The 22487-nt window shown below is 42.3% G+C and overlaps 1 protein-coding gene across 1 annotated transcript in view; it reads left to right on the top strand.

Annotated features, from left to right (window-relative positions):
- Positions 1-22487, top strand: part of kiaa0825 (KIAA0825 ortholog) — a 112573-nt gene that overhangs the window by 48004 nt on the left and 42082 nt on the right. Inside the window, exon 22 of the mRNA XM_080466574.1 lies at positions 1420-1514. Coding sequence (XP_080322700.1) covers positions 1420-1514 — 95 coding nt within the window. The remainder of the gene's footprint in view (positions 1-1419; positions 1515-22487) is intronic.

Below are 22487 nucleotides of genomic sequence, written 5' to 3'. Positions count from 1 at the left end.
GATTCTTGTAGGAATTATTCAAGCAAGCTTCTTTAAGTTTTTAGACGTTCCGCCGTGTGCACGTGCATGCGGTGTGGTGTGATTTTGTATTAACCAAGGCCAAGGGCTTAATGTTGAAGGTTAGGAGTGTTTGGGTCTCTAGTGAACTGGATACTGTGGCAGTCTCTGAAGTTGTCAAGTCTTTCTGGGGCTTGGCTCTCGTATTCCCCACTGCCTTTTCCAAGCCAAAGTTTGGCTGGCAGGAAGAAAAGAGCACGGAAAAGGTGAAACTACTAAAGATTTTCTTTTTTTTTTTCATAAAGAAATGAGTAATGTTAAAGGAGAGCGCCATCTTAAAGTGCACTTCTTTGAAGCTTTGAACCGTATACCCTCTTATCCAAAACTTATCCCCAGGAGTTCCACCATGATGTTCAGTTAATTGTTAGATTTTTTATTTTTTTTCCTCCAGAAAGGGGTTAAGTCTTGCTACAGGTAGCTTTATTTCACTGGCGAAATAGTCAGCTTTCCCCATCATTTCCCTCCCGCTCGGGAAATATTGTTGACATCATACAAGACAACAAACAAAGGCAAGTATTCCATCGAGATGAGCTTGTCAGTCTTTCTACTTTTAAAAAAAATGAATTAGATACATTTATATATTTGTGATCCTTTACAATGTAGCTTTGTTGTTGCTATTGTTTTTTTTATAAACAGACACTTTTAATCTGAGGACTTGGCCTGTTTTCGGCTTATCACAGGAGGCTGCATAGCTTTGCATAGAAACACCCTATTAAGAGAATGATTAAAATGCCTTCTCCGCTTCAGGTGCCTGTGTTGTTTGTCAAATAAAATGGAGGGAGGAGGAAAAAAGTTACATCCATCAATCACCTATGAGGAAGAAGCAGAGGGGGATTGGCTGGATGGATGGAACGAGTGGAGTTCTCCTCCTTTTGTCAATAAAACTCAGCCTGGAGTTAAGAGTGACATTTTTGCAATCAAAGCAATCTGATTTTTATTTGCTTTCCCAATATGGTGATAGTGCCAAGTGTGTTAGTCCATGTGTGTGCATGCGTGTGTGCGCGTGTTTAAGAAAAAGAGAGAGAGAGAGGGTAACAGAGGGAGAGGGGGGCTGGCGGGGTGCCATTGAAGATGGAGAGAAAAAAGGCATAGCAAGAAGAGTAACGACTCCCTCCAAAAATTGATTTATCTTTCTATAAATGATGGCTACATCCCCCCAAATGGATTTATAAATTAATTGCTGTCTTATTGGAATAAAAACCTTCTTGTGCGGACATGATTGATCGCCTGATGTCGGTGGCCTGCACTGGAGACCCCCCCCTCCTTTCTCCTTTGTTAGTCGGTCCCAGCTGGAGCGGTAATGCACTGATGATATTAACCCTGATTAATAACTAACAATACCCTATCCTCATACATCAACAGAGTGTCGTGGTTGACTGGGCATGGGACTGGCCAAGGCTGCTGCCAGTCTATCAGGGCATGAGTCAGGTCACCTTCAAAACTCTGCTGGCCAACAGGTAAAACATTTCACTTGTTACAGACACGCACACACATCTCATTATTGTGTCTCATTATTGCAGCTCTCTTGTGAATTAAAAGCTTCAATACTGCAACAGGATCAATTAACTAACCTGTTCTTTATCCGCGATGGCAACATTTTTTGACAGAGCTGAAGAATGGAGGTTTTTTGGGGGGGGGGAGTTGATTTTTAGAGCTTTAATATGCTGTGTGAGTTGAATCTTTAAGTCCTATCATCACAGATGCAAATGTGTGTAACTAACTTCTGGGGCCAATTCATTGGTAAATGAATTAATGCCAGCTTCCTGTATTCTGTTTGAGACACTGTGTGATGAGTGATTCAAGATTAGAAAAGATCATTTTCATTAGGTCTTGTGTCACCTGATTGAAGTTTCTTTTTTTTTTTTTTTTTTTGCACAAGTCCACTGCTCCTGTCCCATCTCCAGCTCCTCCCCAAGCTTCCCCCCTTTTCTTTTTTGCTCTGCAACAGGCATAAATATTTATGCAGGTATGTGACACATATTAGATTGCAATACTTCAGGCTGTTCCCTGTTCTCCATTCACAGCTGTCACGCTGCCAGCTATCAGGGAGCTATGGGGGCTACTGCACCTTGTCTCCACGCCTACGCCCAATCCATTCTAAATCACTGCCATTGTAATACACACACACACACACACACACACACACACACACACACACACACACACACACACACACACACACACACACACACACACACACACACACACACACACACACACACACACACACACACAAACGCACACCTTTCTAACAAAGGGCAAGCTCTGCATCTGCCAAGGACACAGGCCTAATAAGGGTGAAGTACGCAGCTCTGTGCTGTGCTGTGACGAGCTTTGTCGCCTTCATGCCTCTGCCCCGTCTCCCCCGCCCCCATACACACACACACACTCTCCTTATATGCTGCTTTGTTGCATGTTAAAACAGATACTGTCATTGCATGACTGAGCCAAATTAGTGTTTGGGCATTCATGAATGGAAACTGAATGAAGTCAGATAGGAAGAGACAGAGAGAGAGATTGAACTTGCAGTTTGAGATTGTGAGTGACATAACAAGGGAGATGAGTCAAATCTGACTCGGAACCATTAACTATGTGGGAGTGGGAGCTCGGAGAGGAGGGGGTAAAGGTTACATAATTCACCCTAATCTTACAGTCTTCAAGTGTTGAGATTCTGTCATTTCCCTCATTAGCTTCTCTTTTGTTGGCCAGAGGAACAGATTTCATGGAGGATTTGGTGAATGGCTTCGGTTCTGTCTGAATCACTCACACAGAGTGGGAAGTTAGTTCCATAGCTGGTGATATGTAAGCTGTCAAAGTTTTTCTCAGATCCATCTCTGACTCAGAAATATCTCTCAAGCAATAAAAGGCCATTCATAGGATAAGCACACTGATGTCTGATCCCCTGATCCATTTGTTAGCAGAGATAAAGATAACGCTTTCTACATAACTTCTGGCTGAAGTGCCCTCAGCTGTTTCCATAGAGGCTCCAAAACAATTACTCTTTTACCACTTTCACTTGCTGGACACAACCACAGCATATTTTTTTCCCCATTTGATTTTATTTATTACTAGTTATGGCACTACTTTTTGCTGTACAAAAGTTATTGTAGCATTTGACCTTCTATGTGATGATTCACATTCCCTGCATTTCCTGTAAACATCCATATATATAGTACGTGCGTGCGTGCGTGTGGATACGAGTTAGCAACTGTGGCCCATCATCGGCCTCCTATATATTGTTATAGTGGCAGGACAGTTATTGTGCCCAGAGTTTATATCACATTCTAATGGTGCAAGGCTATGAGTTAAGGGTGGTGGGCTTTTAAAATAGGGCTGGTAAATCACTGCCCAGATGACTTCATTAGCAGAGCGGGACACATGCTGAGACACTTGTGTACACACACACACACACACACACACACACACACACACACACACACACACACACACACACACACACAGTATCCATTTTCACCCTGCTACCTTGACTATGTAACATTGTGGGCAGACAGGAGGCAAGGTGGATTTATACAGGTGTGTGTGTCCTTCTTTGTCACCTGTCACTTCACTTCCCCCAGCATGATGGTTCATCCATCATCCGCAGATTGAGCTTTTCAGCAGAAACCAGACTGATTAATACCATCGTAGGACCCCCAGGGTTGACTGGCTGACCTGACTTCCTGCAGGCTGGCCGTTTCATTGGGTAGATGAATCACTTTATGTATTTGTGCCAACATTTTATCCGACTTGTTTTGCAAGTGAGATGGGCTGACTTATTGAGGGACATTGTTAATGATTTAAAAGCTGTAAGTGGAAAAGTGGAAAAGATTTCTCTCTTAATGATATGTTATGTTATAATTTGACTGAATGGTGTGCAGGCTGACAAACCTGTTTGATGAATGACGTGGAAGACAGGATCAATGATGGACTGACTGTCAGGAAGGATAACTGAGTAACTGTTTTCTAAGTAACTTGACCAAAAACTCGAGTCAGTCTCCAAGGGAAGTCTCTATTAGCAAGTCTTACTTCTGTGTTTGGATGTGCAGTGTTCTTTTTGTCATACATTTTCTATATCCCGACAGTTTTTATTCACATCCTATATTTATACCACATTCCTTTTTGGTTTTTGACATTTTACCCTACCATCAGCTCTTTCTATAGATTAATTGTGTCATTTAAATTCCTTCATTGATGCCGATAAGCAGAAATACCACACCACAAACTATTCAATAATCAAGGTCCACGGGTAGACTTGAACATTTCTACAGATCGTTTCAGGTTGTTATCAACCATCCTAATCTTTATTGACTCATTTCCTTCATCACATGCCTTCAGCACATTTTGAAATAAAGTTCAGATTGTTAGATGCCACAATCAAAGCCATTATATACCCCAGGTTAAATATGTGCTTGACATGTCACCTTGAACAAATTGCACACCAAGAGTTTCTGATAATTGCTGTGATCCACTGTTTGAATAGCATCCACATTTCCTTATTCTTTGACTGCAACTCACGATCCACTCTTTGCTGTTGACACTTGGAATCAAAATGGTTCAACTGATGCTGAATAGTTTCTCTTCAGCTACCAATCTACAAATGGATAACTTAGATGTTTTGTCCTTGGTCACCCTTTGGAATCCGTTTTCTTTGACAAACACTTCCAACTCTGTCTCAGCATACTTTCGTACAAAACAGTCCAAACAGACTAAACCCCTTTGTAGGTTGGAATTAATGGCTGCAGCAGTGACCCTTCTCTTTCTTCTCTGACTCTGATTGTGTTACAAGGCCTTTATGTGCCACCATCTTTTATATCATTTTTCTCCTCCGTTCAAGCAAACTAAAACAAATCTTGTGTGGCATGGCCACAGACAAAAGTCACATTTTAACTATCATCTGCCAAGGTGACTTCTTGAAACCATTTCTGTGTGTCTGTATGTCAGTGAAGGTCTTCTGACCTGGTTGATAAGGGGCAGCCAAGTATGAGAGATGAAGCTTCATGTGTCACAGGGCACTCCTCCACTCCATCATAAGGACCCAACATCATCCAAGGACACTCCAAAAGGCCGAAATGTTCTGCTCCTCTAGGTATTCTTACTTTAAACCACCATAGGGCCACACAAAGACTTCTTACTTCCGTCAGCAGTAATATCAGAGTTAGTTATCTGTAGCTTATGATATTTTTACAGCTGATTTTCTGACTAGGCACTAATCTCCCATGTTTTTATTGCTCACACTTTGGCATTAAGAAAGCACTAGTAGCATTGACCCATAGATTTGAAAGCATAATATGGTAAGCTACATTGTAACTACTGAACACTAAAGCATTTCTTCTGCATTGTCTCATTGTTTCTGTTACCCCCCAGGTCCATAACAATAGCAGTTTGTGGAAAAATGCCAGTCTGTGGCATTCTCTTGCTTGAGCAGCTCCTTAAATTGCGGCGATAGACGCTTGTGCTTTCAGGAAGTGGGCAATCGCCATCTGTTCCTCAGCGCTGCCATATGGCGGGCCTTTTTTTCAGGGAATAAAATAAAAACAAATATGTCAGAATGTTCGTCTTCCTCCACGGACGCTGATCAACCTGGGGAGAAGCTGGATCTTAGTGTGTCTGGATTAATGGTCTTACTTTACGCTTCAGGGAATGAGGGAGTGCGTGTTCAGCTTTGCGTGTGTGTGTGTGTGTGTGTGTGTGTGTGTGTGTGTGTGTGTGTGTGTGTGTGTGTGTGTGTGTGTGTGTGTGTGTGTGTGTGTGTGTGTGTGTGTGTGTGTGTGTGTGTGTGTGTGTGTGTGTGTAAGGACGCGCATCTCTTTTGAGGACATGCACACACTAATGCACACTTATGTACCTGCAAGTATTTCTCAAATCATTTATCTGACTTAAAGGGTGATGTTACCACATTGTTTTGAACAGTTAGTTGCTCTAGTCTTGGAAGCATTAAACAACACAGGAGAAAGCTTCAAGGTTAGCCAGAGTGACATTTCATGGCTGCCGCTGCCAAAGAAACAAGAAGAAATGCTCTCAAGCCATCATCAGACTCTCCATCTTGCGAGGCCAGGAATTCAAAAGACTTGTCACTTTTGAAAATCAGGAGAGTGTGATGTGTCATTGAGGAAGGGCTTCTTTCTTCTCTCGTCGATCCCCTTGTGCGTCCCCTCCACTGACTGACAGCTTGGGATGGGAGTTTGTGTTGGTGGAGACAGAATACATCTTTTGTCTGCTTGGTTATACATGGTGTGTTTTGTCTCCGCTACCCCTGGACAGCACTGACACATTGAGGTTTTCATTAGCCGTAAGCAGGTGGTGGGACGAGCTTGTGAGCATCAGTCTGTTTCCGTGCCCGGCTGTGCGTGTACGCATCTGCACTGCACCAACTTGTATACTGTAAGCATATCATGGAGGGCGTACATGTGTCTGCCTGCATGTGTGTGAACGTTCTACTATTCCATTTTAGTGTGTGCGATATTTGGAGGTTTGCTCCAAAGGCGAATAAATCAGTGATGCCTGGGATAAGGCCGTGGCCCCACCTCAAACTGCACAGACAAGCTGAGAGGCTCATTAATCAAACGGCCAGTCACAGATGTGATGGCTTCCACACAAACCGCCAGCAGACTGTGAAAGTCACATCCAACAGAGTCAACTGTCAGCCAGGCAGGCAGGTTGCACTTTTCCTCTCCCCTTTTTCTCTCTCTTTTCCCAACCCTGTTGTATTTATCCCTCTCTCTCCCTTTACCTCCTCTCACCTCCAGCATGATGCCTCGGTGTGATACAGCTGAAATATTTGTCTTGTCCCGCTAAAAACGATCTCAGGGGTCAAGTAAAATCCATCTTCTTAGGGAGTGGTCATGGTCAAACCATTCTAGAGACACAAGACATCAGTCATCACTCCAAGTTGCTCAACTCTAGTTACAACTAAGTTGAACAATATCTTTGTCTCTGACCTCACCTATTGAGAGTATGTCAGAGCCTTATATATATTGTAATACATCTAATAAGGCATGTTTGTGTTTAGTTTAAATAATGGAAATGATGCATCACATGCTGCTCATTTTGTTGAGCATTAGAAGTGCATTCGGGGTTAAATTATGCATACCCCCCTTGTGAAAATGCAAGTCTTGTGGAAATGAGTTTTTCCATCGCTTTTGAGTTATTATATCGAATACAATTCCACTGCTACAATCCCAACTCCCATGTGGCTTAAATTGGTTACAACTGTTAACAATCATTTCAGTAATATCACTATTCATTGACATAATTGTCAGTGCACATTGCTTATGCCACAAGGCAAGCGTCTCAGCAGGATTATCTGGTTATCCCTTGTGTATAGTCAACTTATAGCACCTGACCTCTAAAAATCCTCTCTTTAAAAGTGTAATTTGAGATAATTCCATCATATAAATAGAAACCTCTGTCATTATTCCAACGCCAAACCTTGGATGCATAAATAGTTGGAGAGACTTTAACGCCACAGCTAAATGAAAATGCTACTTAATCTATTGCAAAACCCTCCAAGGATGGATAGAAATGCTGGATAGAACAGGGACACGACAAATCCACTCGTTCCTGATTAAAAATGGCAAGTCCCAAGGCTCCTCAAATGCACTGGGGGTGTTGCAAGTAAAGAACGTACTCTACCCAGCAAATGAGAGCCACGCTTTTGTCTTCAGCAATGGTGCAGATAGGAAGGAATTTATCTTGTTATGATGCCAGATTTTTGAGGATGACTCCAGTGGAGTCGGAGCTTTGAAAAGCGGAGCTACAGCCTGCAAGATGACTTGCTACACACGCCGTATGAGCAGCTGTTTGAAATAGATCAATGCAGAATGAGCCATCATTCAGCAACCTTTTTTTTCTTTAAATTTTCCATGTATTGTTTTTATATCTTTAAAAAAAAAAAAAGCCCCGTCATGTCACTGAAGGATTAATTAATTTTATTAAAAAGAGGTTTGTTTAATTTTTCTTGTGCAGGTTAATTCAAATACAATGTTCCTCAATGCCATCTGAGCCTACTGAGAATTAGTGAATTTCTGCCCGGTGCAGTAGTGAGTAGTAATAATATCAATATTAGAAAAATAAAAACAATATTGTTATAGTGCCAAGGTAAAAACTAAACAATGCCACTGCGCAGTGGTAACTCAGATGCTTTGCTTACACTTGCAGCCTTGAAGTGTATCGTTACCTGGCTTTGCTTGCTTTGGATCAACTTTCTCTTTGAAACTCTGCTAGATCCACTGGGTATTTGTTTTTGCGCGCTTTGTCAGCAAAATAATTCCATATTTTGCCCCTGGAACCAGTTTTGTCAACCAGTTTCGATGGACTGGGATTCAGTTCAAGAAGCAGTAGCCTGTTTGACACTGTTGCCATGCTTCCTGCTGATTTACTGAGATGACTTTTTAGCTGACTGCAGCAGTCTATTGTCAAGAGCCAGTTTGTGACCGTCTGTTCCAGTCCATCATTGTATGCTTTCTCTTCTTTTTTACTATTCCATGTGCCATCTTTATTCAGCCCCTCTGGAGGTGACACTGAGATAAGCTTTTTAAGCTTGCAGAATGTGTTCACTTGTTTGATGAGTGTGTTGAAGGATTACACTGTAAAACTAAACGGTGAAATTGAAAAAAAAAAAAAAGAACCATATCCTTTGTGCCAGCATTGCAGTCAGGAAGCATAGCCCTGCATAAACTATAACCACACAGAGTAGTGGTATTCATATGATTATTGATTGAATAAGTAATAGTTTAACACATACATAAACATACAGAGAACGGTAAATAATTTAAAGTATTTTCTTCCTATTTGCATGCCAGGGCAACAGTGTAGCCCAGGGGTTACAGATGTTTATATCGATTTCACTTGTGTTGCACCCAAAGATTGCATTACATACTTTTGGGAAGACATTGCACATCTCTATATTCACTCAGTGTTCACACTGGAAACAGGGTATCAACTATATGCTTTAACACACAGTGTGTCTTTGTGTGTCCTCCTGTGTGTGACTGTGTGATGGTGAGGATTTGCTTTGGTGGTACATCACGAGGTTGCATCCTGTCGCCAGGCTCATTAGCCCATCAGCGGCGCCCAACCAGCCTCAGCCAATCGTTGCTCTCCACTTGGCTTTGCCATTTGCATGTGGTCCAGGAAGAGATAATTAGAGGGATCTCTGCCTGTCACTGTTAATCTGGGACTTAGTGAAGGGCTGTGACGCCGACATGCTGATGGACTGACACACATGTCTACACACACACGGTGCAGTGTCAGACTCATGTACACACACTGGAATTCGATCCTTACTTCATGCACAAACTCAAAGAGGTACCTGCGTCCACACTCAGAAACACTCGCAAATGGAGGCTAAAAAAAAAAACCCACAACTAACTCTGCAGCTTACTTTTGGTGTTGGTCTTTCCCAATCCCTCCTTTTTTTAAACCTACCATTTGTCATTTCATCATCCTTATATCTCTAATACTGCTGCCTGTTAGAATGAAATCTAGTCTGGTTACTTTTCTATTGGTATGTATGTGATAGTATGTTGACTCAGTGGCTGTTTACACCACTACTACGCTGTTGACAAAGGTTTTAGATCCCTGTTCAGATAGACTGTGTGCTTGTTGCTTCCCAAACAGGCAGAATGCTCAGTAAGCCTTTTGAACAAGGCCAGCTGTCAGCCCTATATACAGTACTTTCACACACATACCAGCAAATGTGTATGTGTGCTCATGCACTGGCACATTCCCAGCTATGCACATGCTGGAACCACACACACACACACACACACACACATGCACGCAGACATACACACATCATTGATTGGCAGGCCTCCTGTTTCCCCTATAATTCCGACTGATTTATCCAATCAATCTCACTTGGAGAGCTGCTAAAGCGTTGACTGATATTAAGAGTAGAACATGTGACAATTAAAACATCCTCCAGGTAATTACAGAGCTGGTTTAGCAGCAAACAACTGAAGCATTTTATACATTCAGCATGTGGTCTGTGCATATTATTTGTACCTGTTCGATGGCTAATCGCAGGAAATGAGGTACATCTGCAAATATTAACGCCCTTATTGCACATGCCACATATTATGTAAACTATCATACCATGAGCTGAATGTCTATACAAATATTGACTAAGTTCACCTAATTGACCGTCACTGCATGGTGTTATATCCGGTGCAAGAAAAGTCTGTGTTAAAAGCTGGATAGATGTTCGTGTCACTGCAAAACCTATTTTCCGCCCAATGACAGCTAGTCCTTTCTGCACACTGTGGGACTGCTAAATGGTGCATGTTGAGAGAGACGCTGAGTACCATTGCTGACCTCATCTGTCCTGCTCTGTGACCCTGTGTCGCCACTGATGGCACATAATAGTTGACACTTGACTTTAGGGGCTCTTTAAGTGCCAAGAGTGCCCAAGGCCCTGGATTCATATTCTAATGCAGTCATCTTTGTACTCTGCACTGCTACCCGTTGTCCAGGAGCTCTCAGTACATGTGTTTTCACTTTTTTGCCTTTCTTTGTCTCTCTCTCTCTCTCTCTCTCTCTCTCTCTCTCTCTCTCTCTCTCTCTCTCTCTCTCTCTGTTGCTCTCTTGCTCTCTCTCCTATTGTTCATTCATTCCTTTTCCTTTTCTCTTGTCTCAAAAAAGAATATGTGCATGCAATATACTGGATGCACAAATGCACACCTATACTGAAACAAAAACACTCAGACCTAGTAATACATGCACTGGATGAATTGAAACGGTCTGTTCTGCCCTCCTACCCCTGCACCATTACAGGTGAGCACTATAGGTGCACTTGTCTTGACACTTGTGTTGGCAGACCTACGGACAGGCAGAGTGAACATCCTTGCTGGAGTTTCCTCTCCTCTCTCTGCAAGAATACTTAAAAATTGTACTCTTTGTTGACAAATGGCTGTTGTCTAGACCTTAATCACACTGATTCAGAGTATATTTATGGATTTGCCTCGGCTACATTTGAGGCTACATTTGCAAGATTATATGAGTTGGCAGAAAATCAAAAGTGAGTTAAGCATTAGTTTAAAAGAAATGTGATTTGTGTTTGGGGTTTTTTTTGCTGGAAAATTATAAAAAAAAAAAAATTCCTTTTTTTACCGTGCCATGTTTAAAATTAGAATTGACTTTATGTCTTATTCTTGTACAACTTAATGTACTGGCTGCACTGACATGACAAGTAGCCTCTCTTCTTTCTTGACATTGTTTTTATCCAGCATTTACATATGATCATGTCAAAACTGTCATCTGTGAAGCCGAGCCACACTTTAAAGTTCATTAGGTCAACACAGGCATATTAAAACCATTATAGGATACAGGATGTATGTAAATCTTGTAATCCATGCCAATTGTCCTTAATCAAAAGGGGTAATCAATTGCCTGAGATATTCTTAAAATATGCCTGATGATTAAATTTAAAATTAGTTTAAACTCTGAGCATGAGCTTCATATCAAACCATAGGTTCGGATCACACTTTTCTGTAAATATGGTGGGCTGTCTTTGTGGCAAATGGCAAATATGTGCTTGCACTCCACCTTTGCAGCTTTTTACTCAATGTTTCTTTCAACTCTTTCTCCTTTTACCTGCTCTGGCTCCCCCTCTTTGCGATCTTCTCAGAGAAACCATCACGGGTCATGTTTTTCTGAGTCTTTGATCACTGAGTAGTCTTTCAGCATGTTGACTACAAGGCCTCTCACCTCCCCAGTGGTTGTTGCGAAAAAGGGGGCACACTTATCTACCTTCTATGATGCTGATGGTTGAAAGCATTTGCTGATGTTGAAAGAGTGTGAGTGTACGTGTGCCTTTGTGTGTTTGTGTGTGTCCACTCAGACATGATGAAAGACTTTGCTATAACACTGGGTTGTGATCAGTTGCGGCTACATTGTAGCTCAGCTCCATGGCGGTTGATAAGGACAGCATTCTTGTGTACTGTACCTGGCAGATAATGGTCACGTGACGCAGCCATCATTTGTGAAAATAAAACCCTCGGCGATTAAAATCACTATGATGTTTTTAAATAGCTTTAAAGGTTGGAATTTTACATCTCCTACTACCCTGAGCATACCATCTGTATCTATTTGTTCTGTTATTGCATGGAAAACTTCCTTTACTGTGCCATAATGGGTTTGTCCTCAGGGCAAAAACTCTGGTTCAAATAGAAAAAGATTTTTTTTTCCCCTCCTTACTCTTTCATACCTCATGTGTGTAAACGACGGTTGGGTGTCTGAGAGCTTTGCTGCACCATCCAACTGCAGAATTCTCCCTTTTGTAAGATGCAGGGGATGGCCTTGATGTGACAGCTTGTGATGTTAGCCCAAGTTGTTTTTGACAGAAGACAAAGAAAGAGGAAAGAAGGGAAAGGCAAAAAAGGCGGAGCAGTGGGTTTTTTCCCCTCTGAGGTGAATTGCCTTTGCAGAAATCAATTCTTTCGCTCCTTCATTTTATTTAAAAAAAAAAAAAAAAAAAACATTTTTGTTTTCCTCAGTATCTTTGCTTTGTCATGCCTGTTAAGAACAGTCTGTTTGATTGAATTTGCCACCGGAGACATTTAGTGATCCTGATGGATTTGTTGGATGCAGGACGTAGGCTTGCGAGAAGCATCTTTTTTAGATGTTTTCCCCCTCGGTGACATTATGGAAACAGGTCTACCCTTTACAGCAGACTGAACAGTGAGTGGTATTATTTGACATATTGTGCTGATACATGCCAGTCCATAAGAATGCCAATGACAATCATAGGAAAGGACATTTAGATTACTGTCGAGGCTCCCTGTCCTGTCTCTTCCTATCTGGCTTGCTATCACTCCATCTGTTTTATAATCTGTCTTCTCTTCATCTTGAGTTTGACTTGTAATGATGAAGAGCTGGTCAGAGGGGTATAGAGGATTGTGCACGTGTGTGCGTGCGTGCATGCGCGCGTTAATGGACAAGTGAATGAATGGGGTCTTAATGTGTGTGCGTACATGTGTGTGTCCAACATCTGTGCCCTCGCCGAGTATGTGTGTGACCCTTGGGCTGTACCTTGCAATCAGTCAGGCTGCCTGGCCCTCCTGACTGAGTGTTCCTCCTTTAAGTCCTTTAAAAGGGCCCTTCTTATCACCGGGTGGTAGACCTTTCCTCTGCCCCTCACTGTTCTCAAGGTTAGCTCGTCTGCGCTCCCTTTCTGTTCCCGCTATCGTTTGTGCACCTTCCTGCATATGTGGTTCACAAAAGAGTCTGGATGTTGGAGTTACCTCTCAAGGTGAAGCTTTACCAGGGCTCTCCATACAGCCTTCTACCAGCTCTCCATCCAGCACTTATTCACGCCTGACAAAGGAGTAGAAGTTTAAAGGTGGTTCAACTACCTCCTCCCTTTCATTCTCACTTTCTCTCAAGGTGAGTCCCTTCCTGCTCTCATCTTTTTTTTTTCTCCATTTTGTTATTTCATACACACAACCATACACATGCACGCATAGCACCCCCACACACATCTTGTTATAAGATCCTCAAAAAGAAGGGAAAAAGAGCAAAAGTTAACCGACACTGAAATACCTTTGCTTCTGTGTTTCGGTGTTTATAAATATCTCTATGAAGAGATCAGCATTTATGGCTCTTCTTTGCTACTGACTATTTGATAACTTCACACAATGCATGTGAACCATGACTCTAAACATAAACTCAGTGGTTTGTAAGTCATATTTGTGTTCCTTTTTCAACAAATTTTAACTAAGGAAAGTAGCACTAAGTAATGTACTGTGTGAAAACGAGACGTTAAAATACCTGAATAAAAGGTAAAAACTCTATCCCATAAGTAAAACATTTATTTTTAAGTTGTGAATAGTGGAAAAATGTATGATTTTGTTCACTTTTACATATTCCCGAAATGAGATTGTATAGAATTATCATATATTGGAGTTTATATCCATTCAATAACCCCTCAGAGTAAGATTGTTTAATTTTTGAGTGTTCTAACATAAAATCATATATAGTTATTCAAGAAGTAGAGAAAGTGAAACATTACTAAAATGGCTACAAGTACACACAAATATACACACTCAAGCATCCACATACCCAAACTGTCATTCTAACATTCTTCAGAGAACACTGAGTGAAAGTTGGGCCATAACACCACCTCTTTACTTCTTTCTTTCTGTTGTCCTCTCTCGGGAGAAAACTCAACGTCTTCTTGTGGATGTCTGTGGGGTTTGGAGTTTTGATGCCCACATGCCTGGTGGAGAGGTCAAAATGCCTGCGGTTGTCTTAGAGCCTGCCAACAGCAAAGGCGTTTCAAAGACCTACTCCTATATGTACACTATGTCCATATCTTTCTGAGTGTATGTGATATAATCTGAGCTTCACTGGGCCTAAACATGCAACTTGCCAAGGAAACATGTAGCAGATGGATAAGAAATAGTTCTTCATTTTTTAAGGAATATCTGCCAGAAGGCTCAATTAAGAGATTTTCTTTCCATAGTGGTTTTAGTTTTGCAATAGTGGGATATATAATAAATAAATGTAAACAACATCCAAAGTGGATGCAGCAGTGAGGAATATATTAATCACTTGACTACTTGTTGTGCAGTTGTTTGGGTATTAAATGTTCAATGTTGTTTGAGTCTCTTCATGCTATTGTCGGATTCACCATAATTGTTTTAAAAAAAAAAGTGTCAGCACAACTCCACTCAGGTGTCACCTGTAATTGTTGAGAAGAAGGGGATAGACGTAGTGTGTATAAAAACATATTCGTAAGCGTTCCAACCAGCCAGGAATTAGGAACATACAGCTAATTGGATGCACACTAAGACACAGGACCGTATACTGTTGGCTCATCACGTTCTCTTGAAGAGCTTGTGTCCATGCAGTGGGAGGCCAATGTGGGTTGATATCTGTCTCTCTGTATCTGTATCACTGAGAGCAGATACGGCTGATATCTCAGCATCTTAGACCTGACAGCTCCGATCATAATCAGTCCCCCTCCGGCTCTCCCGCCTGCTATCTCTTTTTCTCTGTATCACATCCTAACTAGCATGGTGTCTGTGTTTGTCTTGCTCTTGTTTAGTGTTGCGCCTCGCTCCTCATATCTTAACAACACTTCTCTTTCTTACTCTTTCCCATGCAGTAATGGTGCACTTTGGGAATATGCACTATATGCAAAGGGAGACAGAGTTTGGAGTGATTCTGCCGTTATTTCCGTACAGTGTTGTTCGTGTTACTGTGTTTTTGTTTTGTTTTGTGTGTGTGTGTGCATGTGCGTGTGTGTGTGGGTAGGTGGGTTTGCGTCAGAGATCATTTACAAAGGGATCAGCCCTGGAGGTGTCGATGCATCGCTGCAGTGGAGGGAGAGCAAAGAGGGTGGAGGCGAGCTGGTTCACAGCAGATGCAGCAAACAGCCAACTCGATCGCAAACGTTGGCTCGCTTGGCTCTGCGCAGCAGAGTGCACTATTTATTTATTTATTTATTTTGGTTGGGGGGCAAATATATGTTCAGTGGCGTTGGATATCAGTGACAGGAAGGATCAAAGAGCGACATCACAAATGAAGCTGTCAAAGTGGTCCGACAGCTGGGTCCCGAGGCGAACATCCCTCGCTCGCACATTTTATTATGATCGCAGTGAAACCTCACAGCAAGAAAGGGAAAAAAAGAAAACCATCATCTCCCCAACCGGAGAGAAAGAAAAGGAGACAAAACGAGCGCTGCTGTATCATTGCTGTCCATGATAGAATGAATTATGAATGTGTGAAGGGGATTAGGAAACAATGGTTGAAGTCACTAGGATCCTCGCCTGGCTTCCTCACCCTCAGCCCGGCAACTAATTAGCACTTTCAACACTAGTGTATGATCTCATTAACGTGATTTCTGCTTATGTAACGTGCATGCAGACGCACTCGCTTACATACACACATGCACACATAGAGATTGCAGCATTATTACATAAAGCAAATGAACGTGTTAAACGCATTGTTTATTGTTAAGCTAATGCAATTTGAGTGATGAATCAGATGTCGTGGTAACGCTGTATGTATACGCAACAGTGTTCAGTGTTTTGGGCATTTACGCTCAGCTTTCCCCTTAAGTCTTGCAATTATCTGAGCAATTTGATCATGTGTGATGAACACCATCATTCACAGTACTAGAGTTCTGACTGGTCTGCAGAATAGACAGCTTCCAGTGAAGTACTTCTCAACTACTTCAGTAAAGAAAAAGAAAAACATTTGAGATCATACTTATGGTACGAATATGTAATACTGTATCATACAGGGCAGGCAGAGATTAATTTTTTTTACATTATTGCTCAGTCTGTTTGTATAGTAGATACAGTTCACGTCAGCTAATTAGTATCCACACTCTGAGATGTAGGGAGAGTGGGGAAAAAAAAAAAGATGAGGAGCAAGCAGGGAGGAGTGTAAGGGTAGATAATTAGACAGAATTAAGCCATCTCGTTTAATCTAGCTCCATGAAAGAAAGAAAGAAAGAAAGAAAGAAAGAAAGAAAGAAAGAAAGAAAGAAAGAGGGTTCTGGGTGTGAGGCCTAGATATTCACCCTTCTGCTCTCTCTCTCTCTCTCTCTCTCTCTCTCTCTCTCTCTCTCTCTCTCTCTCTCTCTCTCTGTCTGATGCCGGGTGTGAATGTGTGGGAAAAGAGGGGCCTGGTGCCTTAGTTCAGCAGAATGGATCAGCTTGTGTTTCTGAGGCTCGAGAAGTGTCCCATTGTCATGATGTCACTGCAACTCAAGAAGACCGACCTCTGACCCCAATGGATTCATGGCAGCCCACCGCAGCACCCCCACTACGCCGAAAGGGTCAGATTGCCACTGGGCGCCCGCTAGGGGGTAGCCAAGCCTTTTGGTGTGAATTTTGAGGTGCTTGCGCCTTTACGGCTTGTAATCAATGATATATTTGCCTACGACTCCGTCTGTCTATGTACCCCCTGATTTGGGGTCCTTGAACTTGCTCTACCCCACTCTTTTTTCTTCTTTTTTTTCTTGCTTTCCCTCAGTTGCGCTGCTGCCATGTGAGGCAGCCATGGCTCTTTTCACTCTCCCTTTCTCTCTCCCTCCTACACACACCTTGTATCTCAGTGCCCATGAATATAGCGCGTGCCGCCAGATGTCGCAAATACATCATCTGAGGGATACGGTGGTGATGGAAAAAAGTCAAAGCACGTACGAGTGGGGGATGTGAGCTGATTTGAGCTCTCAGAGCGTGTGTGTGTGTGTGTGTGTGTGTCACTGTATTCCAGCATTAGTGTGTGTGTGGTGTGTGTTTGCATGTTCCCGTGTGTGTGTTGTGTGTGTGTCCGTGTGTGTGTGTGTGTGTGCGTCCATGTGAAAATGGGTGTGTGTCCCTTTTGTGTGGGTACGCATGTGTGGAGGTCACAGCAGGTCAGCATATTGTCCCTCAGATGTTTGATATTTTATGTATAAGAGGGTGGCTCGAGCGGGAGGATAAGCACGTTACTGACAGAGGCATCTCTGTGCCACAATCCGCCACCTCAGCAATGTCGAGCCCAGAGTCAGATCAACAATGGAGAGGAGCAGCCTTAGCTTCGACCCAGAGAGGGCTGATGGGAGGATGAGAAAGGGAGGCATGGGACTAGTAAAATCTTGCAGGACGGCAGGAGCTTGCGCGTATGATGGCAGTGTAGCCCGATCAAAGCAGAAGTACAGCGGTTATGCATAGTATTGTTTTTACATATGCAGCGTACTGTGCTCCACACACTATGGCACATCATGAACATGTAACAACAATACATAAAAGCTTCCTCCACCAACTTGGACCAAACAAAATAGAATGTAATCTAACAACAAGAACACACTGGCGATCCGGCTGCTGCAGCTGAGCGCGTTTGTAGGGCCTGTTAGCGCGGCGAGGAGGAGCGGCGGTGCCCTCAGATCAGCGTGTTGGGGAGGAGAATCCCCAGAGGGGAACTATCCCAAACAGCCCTTCTCTCTTTCTCCTTCAGGGGAAAAAGTTTACTGCCAGCTTGCTTTTGTAGTCGGCCTCAAAAGATTTGCGGCAGTCAGCATTAAAAGGCACAGATCTAAAGAGACGCCTCCAACTGAAATACCTACAGACGAAGGAGAAGAGGAGGAGGAGGTGGAGAAGGAGGAGGAGGAGGAGCGGGGTGCAAACTGATACAAACATTAAAGACAGGCGTTAAACTTTCCTCTTTATATCAGCTTTGTTCCCCGACAACAACAAAAATAACAAACAAAACTACAAAACATCATCTCGTGGTGCCTTTTTTTCCCTGCTAATGCTTTGATTCATCCCTCTTTTTTTTATTGCCCTTCTTCACACTCTACCTATTCGTGCTCAATCGCTGAAAGGTTGATTTCTTTATTCCCTTCCGCATGCAAACACGCGCACATCGGCTGGTTACCAGGGTGATGATGTAGCAGATGACATCATGCCTTGACTTGGTATTGTATGGCGGGTTGGAGTCTGGCGGAGTTCATGGGACGGCGGGGTGGGTTTGTGCAGCACTCGTCACTGTGTTCTCTCCATCCCTGCCTTGTGTTTCCCTCCTGCTCCTTCCCTTTTTCTTCGTCTCTCTCCAGGCTTTCAGCTTTGGCTTGTCCAGTACGCCTTGTGTTCCCTGGGAAAAGGATTAATTATTCAACACACAGCCTCAATTAAATTTGAATTCGGCAGTTCAAGTAACCTTTTAGCATGGCACATTTATTATTAAGGCAGATGCTTTGGCCCTGTTTAGATTTAGAGCCCCTTATCACATAGACAGTGAGGCTTGGCCTTGGCTGGAATGTAGTGAGTTAGATTTAGTTTTTTCTCAAACAGCTTCTGATAAATATTTTGGACCATACATTCCTCTTTCTGTCAATTTTGTTTTTTGTACAGTACGATATGCCCTGACCAGTATAATAGAGCTCCATGTAGCTTGTCAGAGGATGTGTCAGGGGTGGTTTGTTTCCTGTTCAGACTATTACCATCTGAAGTAGCCATTGAAGACAAGGCAGGACAGGAGGTCATTCTGACCTGCATTTTCCGCCATAATGAACACTTGGAAACTTGAGAGCCTTCATCGCTTGCAAATGCCTTCCTTTTTCAATCATGTTCCTCTTCCCAATTCCTCCACTGAATAGAGTGGAGGGGCATGAAGAAAATAAAGACTAATAGTAACAGGAACATTCAGCAAAAAGAATCAATTTTCATTTCAGGACGGACACACATTCTCAGCTGATGGATATTTAACAAATGCTCAGTGAGTACTCCACCACAGATGTTTCATACTGACAAAACTGACACGTGAAAACACAAATGCTTACATTTACACCTGCACACAACAGCGCCACAAAACGCAACATAACAAGAAACGAGGAGAAACAGCCTCGACGGTCCCTTTCAATGATTCCCCCTCCCCCAGATCCTGTCTCTCCATTTTGCTCTTCCTCCATCAGAGGAGGTGGTGCCTTTGTCAGGCAAGAGCACAGAGACCTCACAAAGCAAGGAAAGATGTCACAACAAACAAAAACAGCATAGTAACCCCCCGAAATCTAATCAGGAACCATTGATTCATGCTCTGAATGGAGACTGAGTACCTTGAGAGTGGCTCATCCAATAAGGCTATAGACAGCATGACAGGGGCCTTCACAATTCAGCTGTATAGTTCCCCATCATTCTGTTTCTCACCTTTAGACTCGACTCTATCAACTCAAAGATAATACAATCATCACTCCACTCCAACATTTTATGTCCTTTTTTTTTTCTTGGTCCACTAATTTATCTGTCATCTGTATAGCTCAATCAATTATATATTTTTTTTCTTTTTCTTTTTCTTTGGGTTTTTTTTTTGATTTGACATCTTGAGTATTGTTTGAGCACTAATAGGTTTGCTTTGTGGATGCGAGGCATATGAGTCTTTGGTGGCTTAGTTCCTCTGATTGTGCTTATTTTGTGCTCAAGAAGGATGCTTTAATTGTACAATTAAAGATAAGGTGAACCTTCACGTAGCAAGTTGGCCTTGAGATTTTTCAGTTTTCATTCTAAAAAGCCTAAATTAGGAGAAGAAACATTTTTGCTCACGGCGATAGTGTCGAAACAAATAATGCATACTTGGCTTTTCTGCCTTCATTACATTATCATTATGACTGTGTTGCCTTTTGCTTTTTTTTTTTTTTTGCCATCGAACCAAACTGAAAAAAAGAACCAAATAAAAAAACCACATTAACAGTGTAACTCCATTAACACATAAGGTGGGATTCTGTGACATTTCAAATGAAATTATTTAATCTATAATACGTGCATGCCCTTCTCAGTTTTTTTTTTTTTAATGCTCAATATAATGCAACAACTTTGCTCTTATTATTTGTAATGATACTTTGGCATTATAGGGGAGAGATATTGATTTGGGAACCCAAAGCATTTATTGTGGAGGTAAATGTTATTATTTTAATATTGGAGTCATGCTAATTTAATAGAGCGTAACATACACACCAGGGTGTGAGCCGCAGGGGTCTCGCTGTCTTTTCCGCGCTCGTTCACCCTCCCTACTACTGCGCTTTGCACAATATACAATAATTTCAGGTAATGTCAAGGACCAGTCATGACTGCTCACAAGTTTCCATTTGTTGGATGCTGCTTCACCAAGCAGAGCGACCGTGTTTCTTCATCTTTTCTTTTTTTTTATTTCCAATTTCTTTCGTATTAGCCTTTAAAGATTAATGTTGTGTCTTATTAATGGAATGTGGAATTATTTTTGAAATCTCCTCTAATCGAACAGTAAAAATGATAACTTCATACAGACCACTTGTATAACAAAAGACGACTCACAGGCTTGTTTTGTTTTCCTTGTCGAGCTGAGCTCGCAGCATTTGTTCATTCCAACCCTTTAACTTCCTTCACTCATCATCTCAGCACAGATTATTGATATTTAATTGTTAATTGAAATATCGGAAGAATTGTACCATCAGTGGGCGTGCCTCCGCAGTACAGGAACGCTTGGTGGTGAAGTGGCCAGTTGACTTTTGAGAAGGTCAGATGGTCACGATCATTAAAAGTTACACAATGAACGTGGGATACACTTCAGATGAACATCGTCAAACCTTCAGCCTTTCTGTTCTACTTTACAATGAGAAATGTCAGGAGGTCAAAACAGAAAAAATATGTAATTGTGTTTTTTTCTTGTAAAAGTGGTTGTCTGTGATATGGGTTTTAAAATTTGTGGGATTTCAAGCCGGAGAATAACAACATGTTGCCGCCTTGGTCGGATCTTTTTTGCAAAATAAAACAAAATGAAATAACTGAAGAGTTAGAAAACCCCTCGGCTTTGGTTTAGGGCCAGATTGTGGTGTTAGTTTTTGTATTGTACTTACGGTAGAACCACATCACATTATTTCTAAGAGCGTAGCTTCTGGCTAGATGTTTTGCACTTGGATGTTGGCTCAAGTAATTTTGGGGCACAAGTGTTTTTCATTTGCCAATTCATTGACTAAGCTAAAGTTTCTTTCGATTTAAGTTTCCTTGCATGTGCGTTCACAAAAGTTGTTATGTTCATCACTCACTCTTTTTAACATGCATGAATGAGTTTGACTACATGAGGTTTTTTGGACAGTTTTCTTAATAGACTAGAGGTTCTCTGGCCTCTGAGTTGTTACTATGGTAACTGACCCACTCGCCTGCTGAATATGAAAGTGAGGTCGAAGGAGTTCGAGAGAATGCGACGGGGTCAGACAGACTGACAGACAGGTATAGTTGTAAAAATGTGCAGAAATGATTTTACTCTGCTTTCAAGTCTTAAGCAACATCTCTGTTTCTGTCATGCGCTGTCTGTCTCTCTTTCAGCCATCTGATCAGCTGTATTAACACAGGGACACTTGCTGAGTGGGGTTAAAAAGGGCATCTATTCACTCAGCACAGACACCCTTCACTGCTCTCTGTGCGTGTGTGCGTGCGTGTTTTTCCTTGCATGTTATTGAGTGGGTCTGTCGGTGTTATTGAGCGGGGATGTAGGTGCGTCTGCACGCGTGGATGTGTGCGCTTGTGCGCGTGACCATGCGCTCGCAAGTGCATGTGCGTGCTTACCCATGCTTGGACAAAGAGGTGGGGCCTTTCTTAAACATCCTGTCAAAGGCGTTACCAGTCGAAAGGAGGATTTTGGGGTGGCCTCCCCCCAACTCACAGATATGAAGCTGTCATGGGAAGAATAGCTGCATTCATTGAATGACACATATTTTCTCCCACTTTACACAAGTGCAGCGAACAAAACAGGCAGGGGAGCAGCTGAGGAAGACATTTTCTTCGCCTTCGTTGGCAATGACAGACATGCAGCAATTACTTTAAGTCTAAGCAGACACCAAGAAGACTGCCATTCCTGCTTAGCTTTGTTACTGCATTCTTGCAAGCTGCCTAAGGCTCTTTATTTGTTGTTGATGTGACGTGTGTGCGTGCGTGCATGTATGCATGTGTGGGTGCTCAGTGGTTTTA

This window comes from Lipophrys pholis (assembly GCF_963383615.2).
Source record: "Lipophrys pholis genome assembly, chromosome: 7".
In the NCBI taxonomy this organism is placed as follows: domain Eukaryota; kingdom Metazoa; phylum Chordata; class Actinopteri; order Blenniiformes; family Blenniidae; genus Lipophrys; species Lipophrys pholis.
Note: the sequence above shows the minus strand (reverse complement) of the source record. Positions and strands in the feature narration are given on the sequence as shown.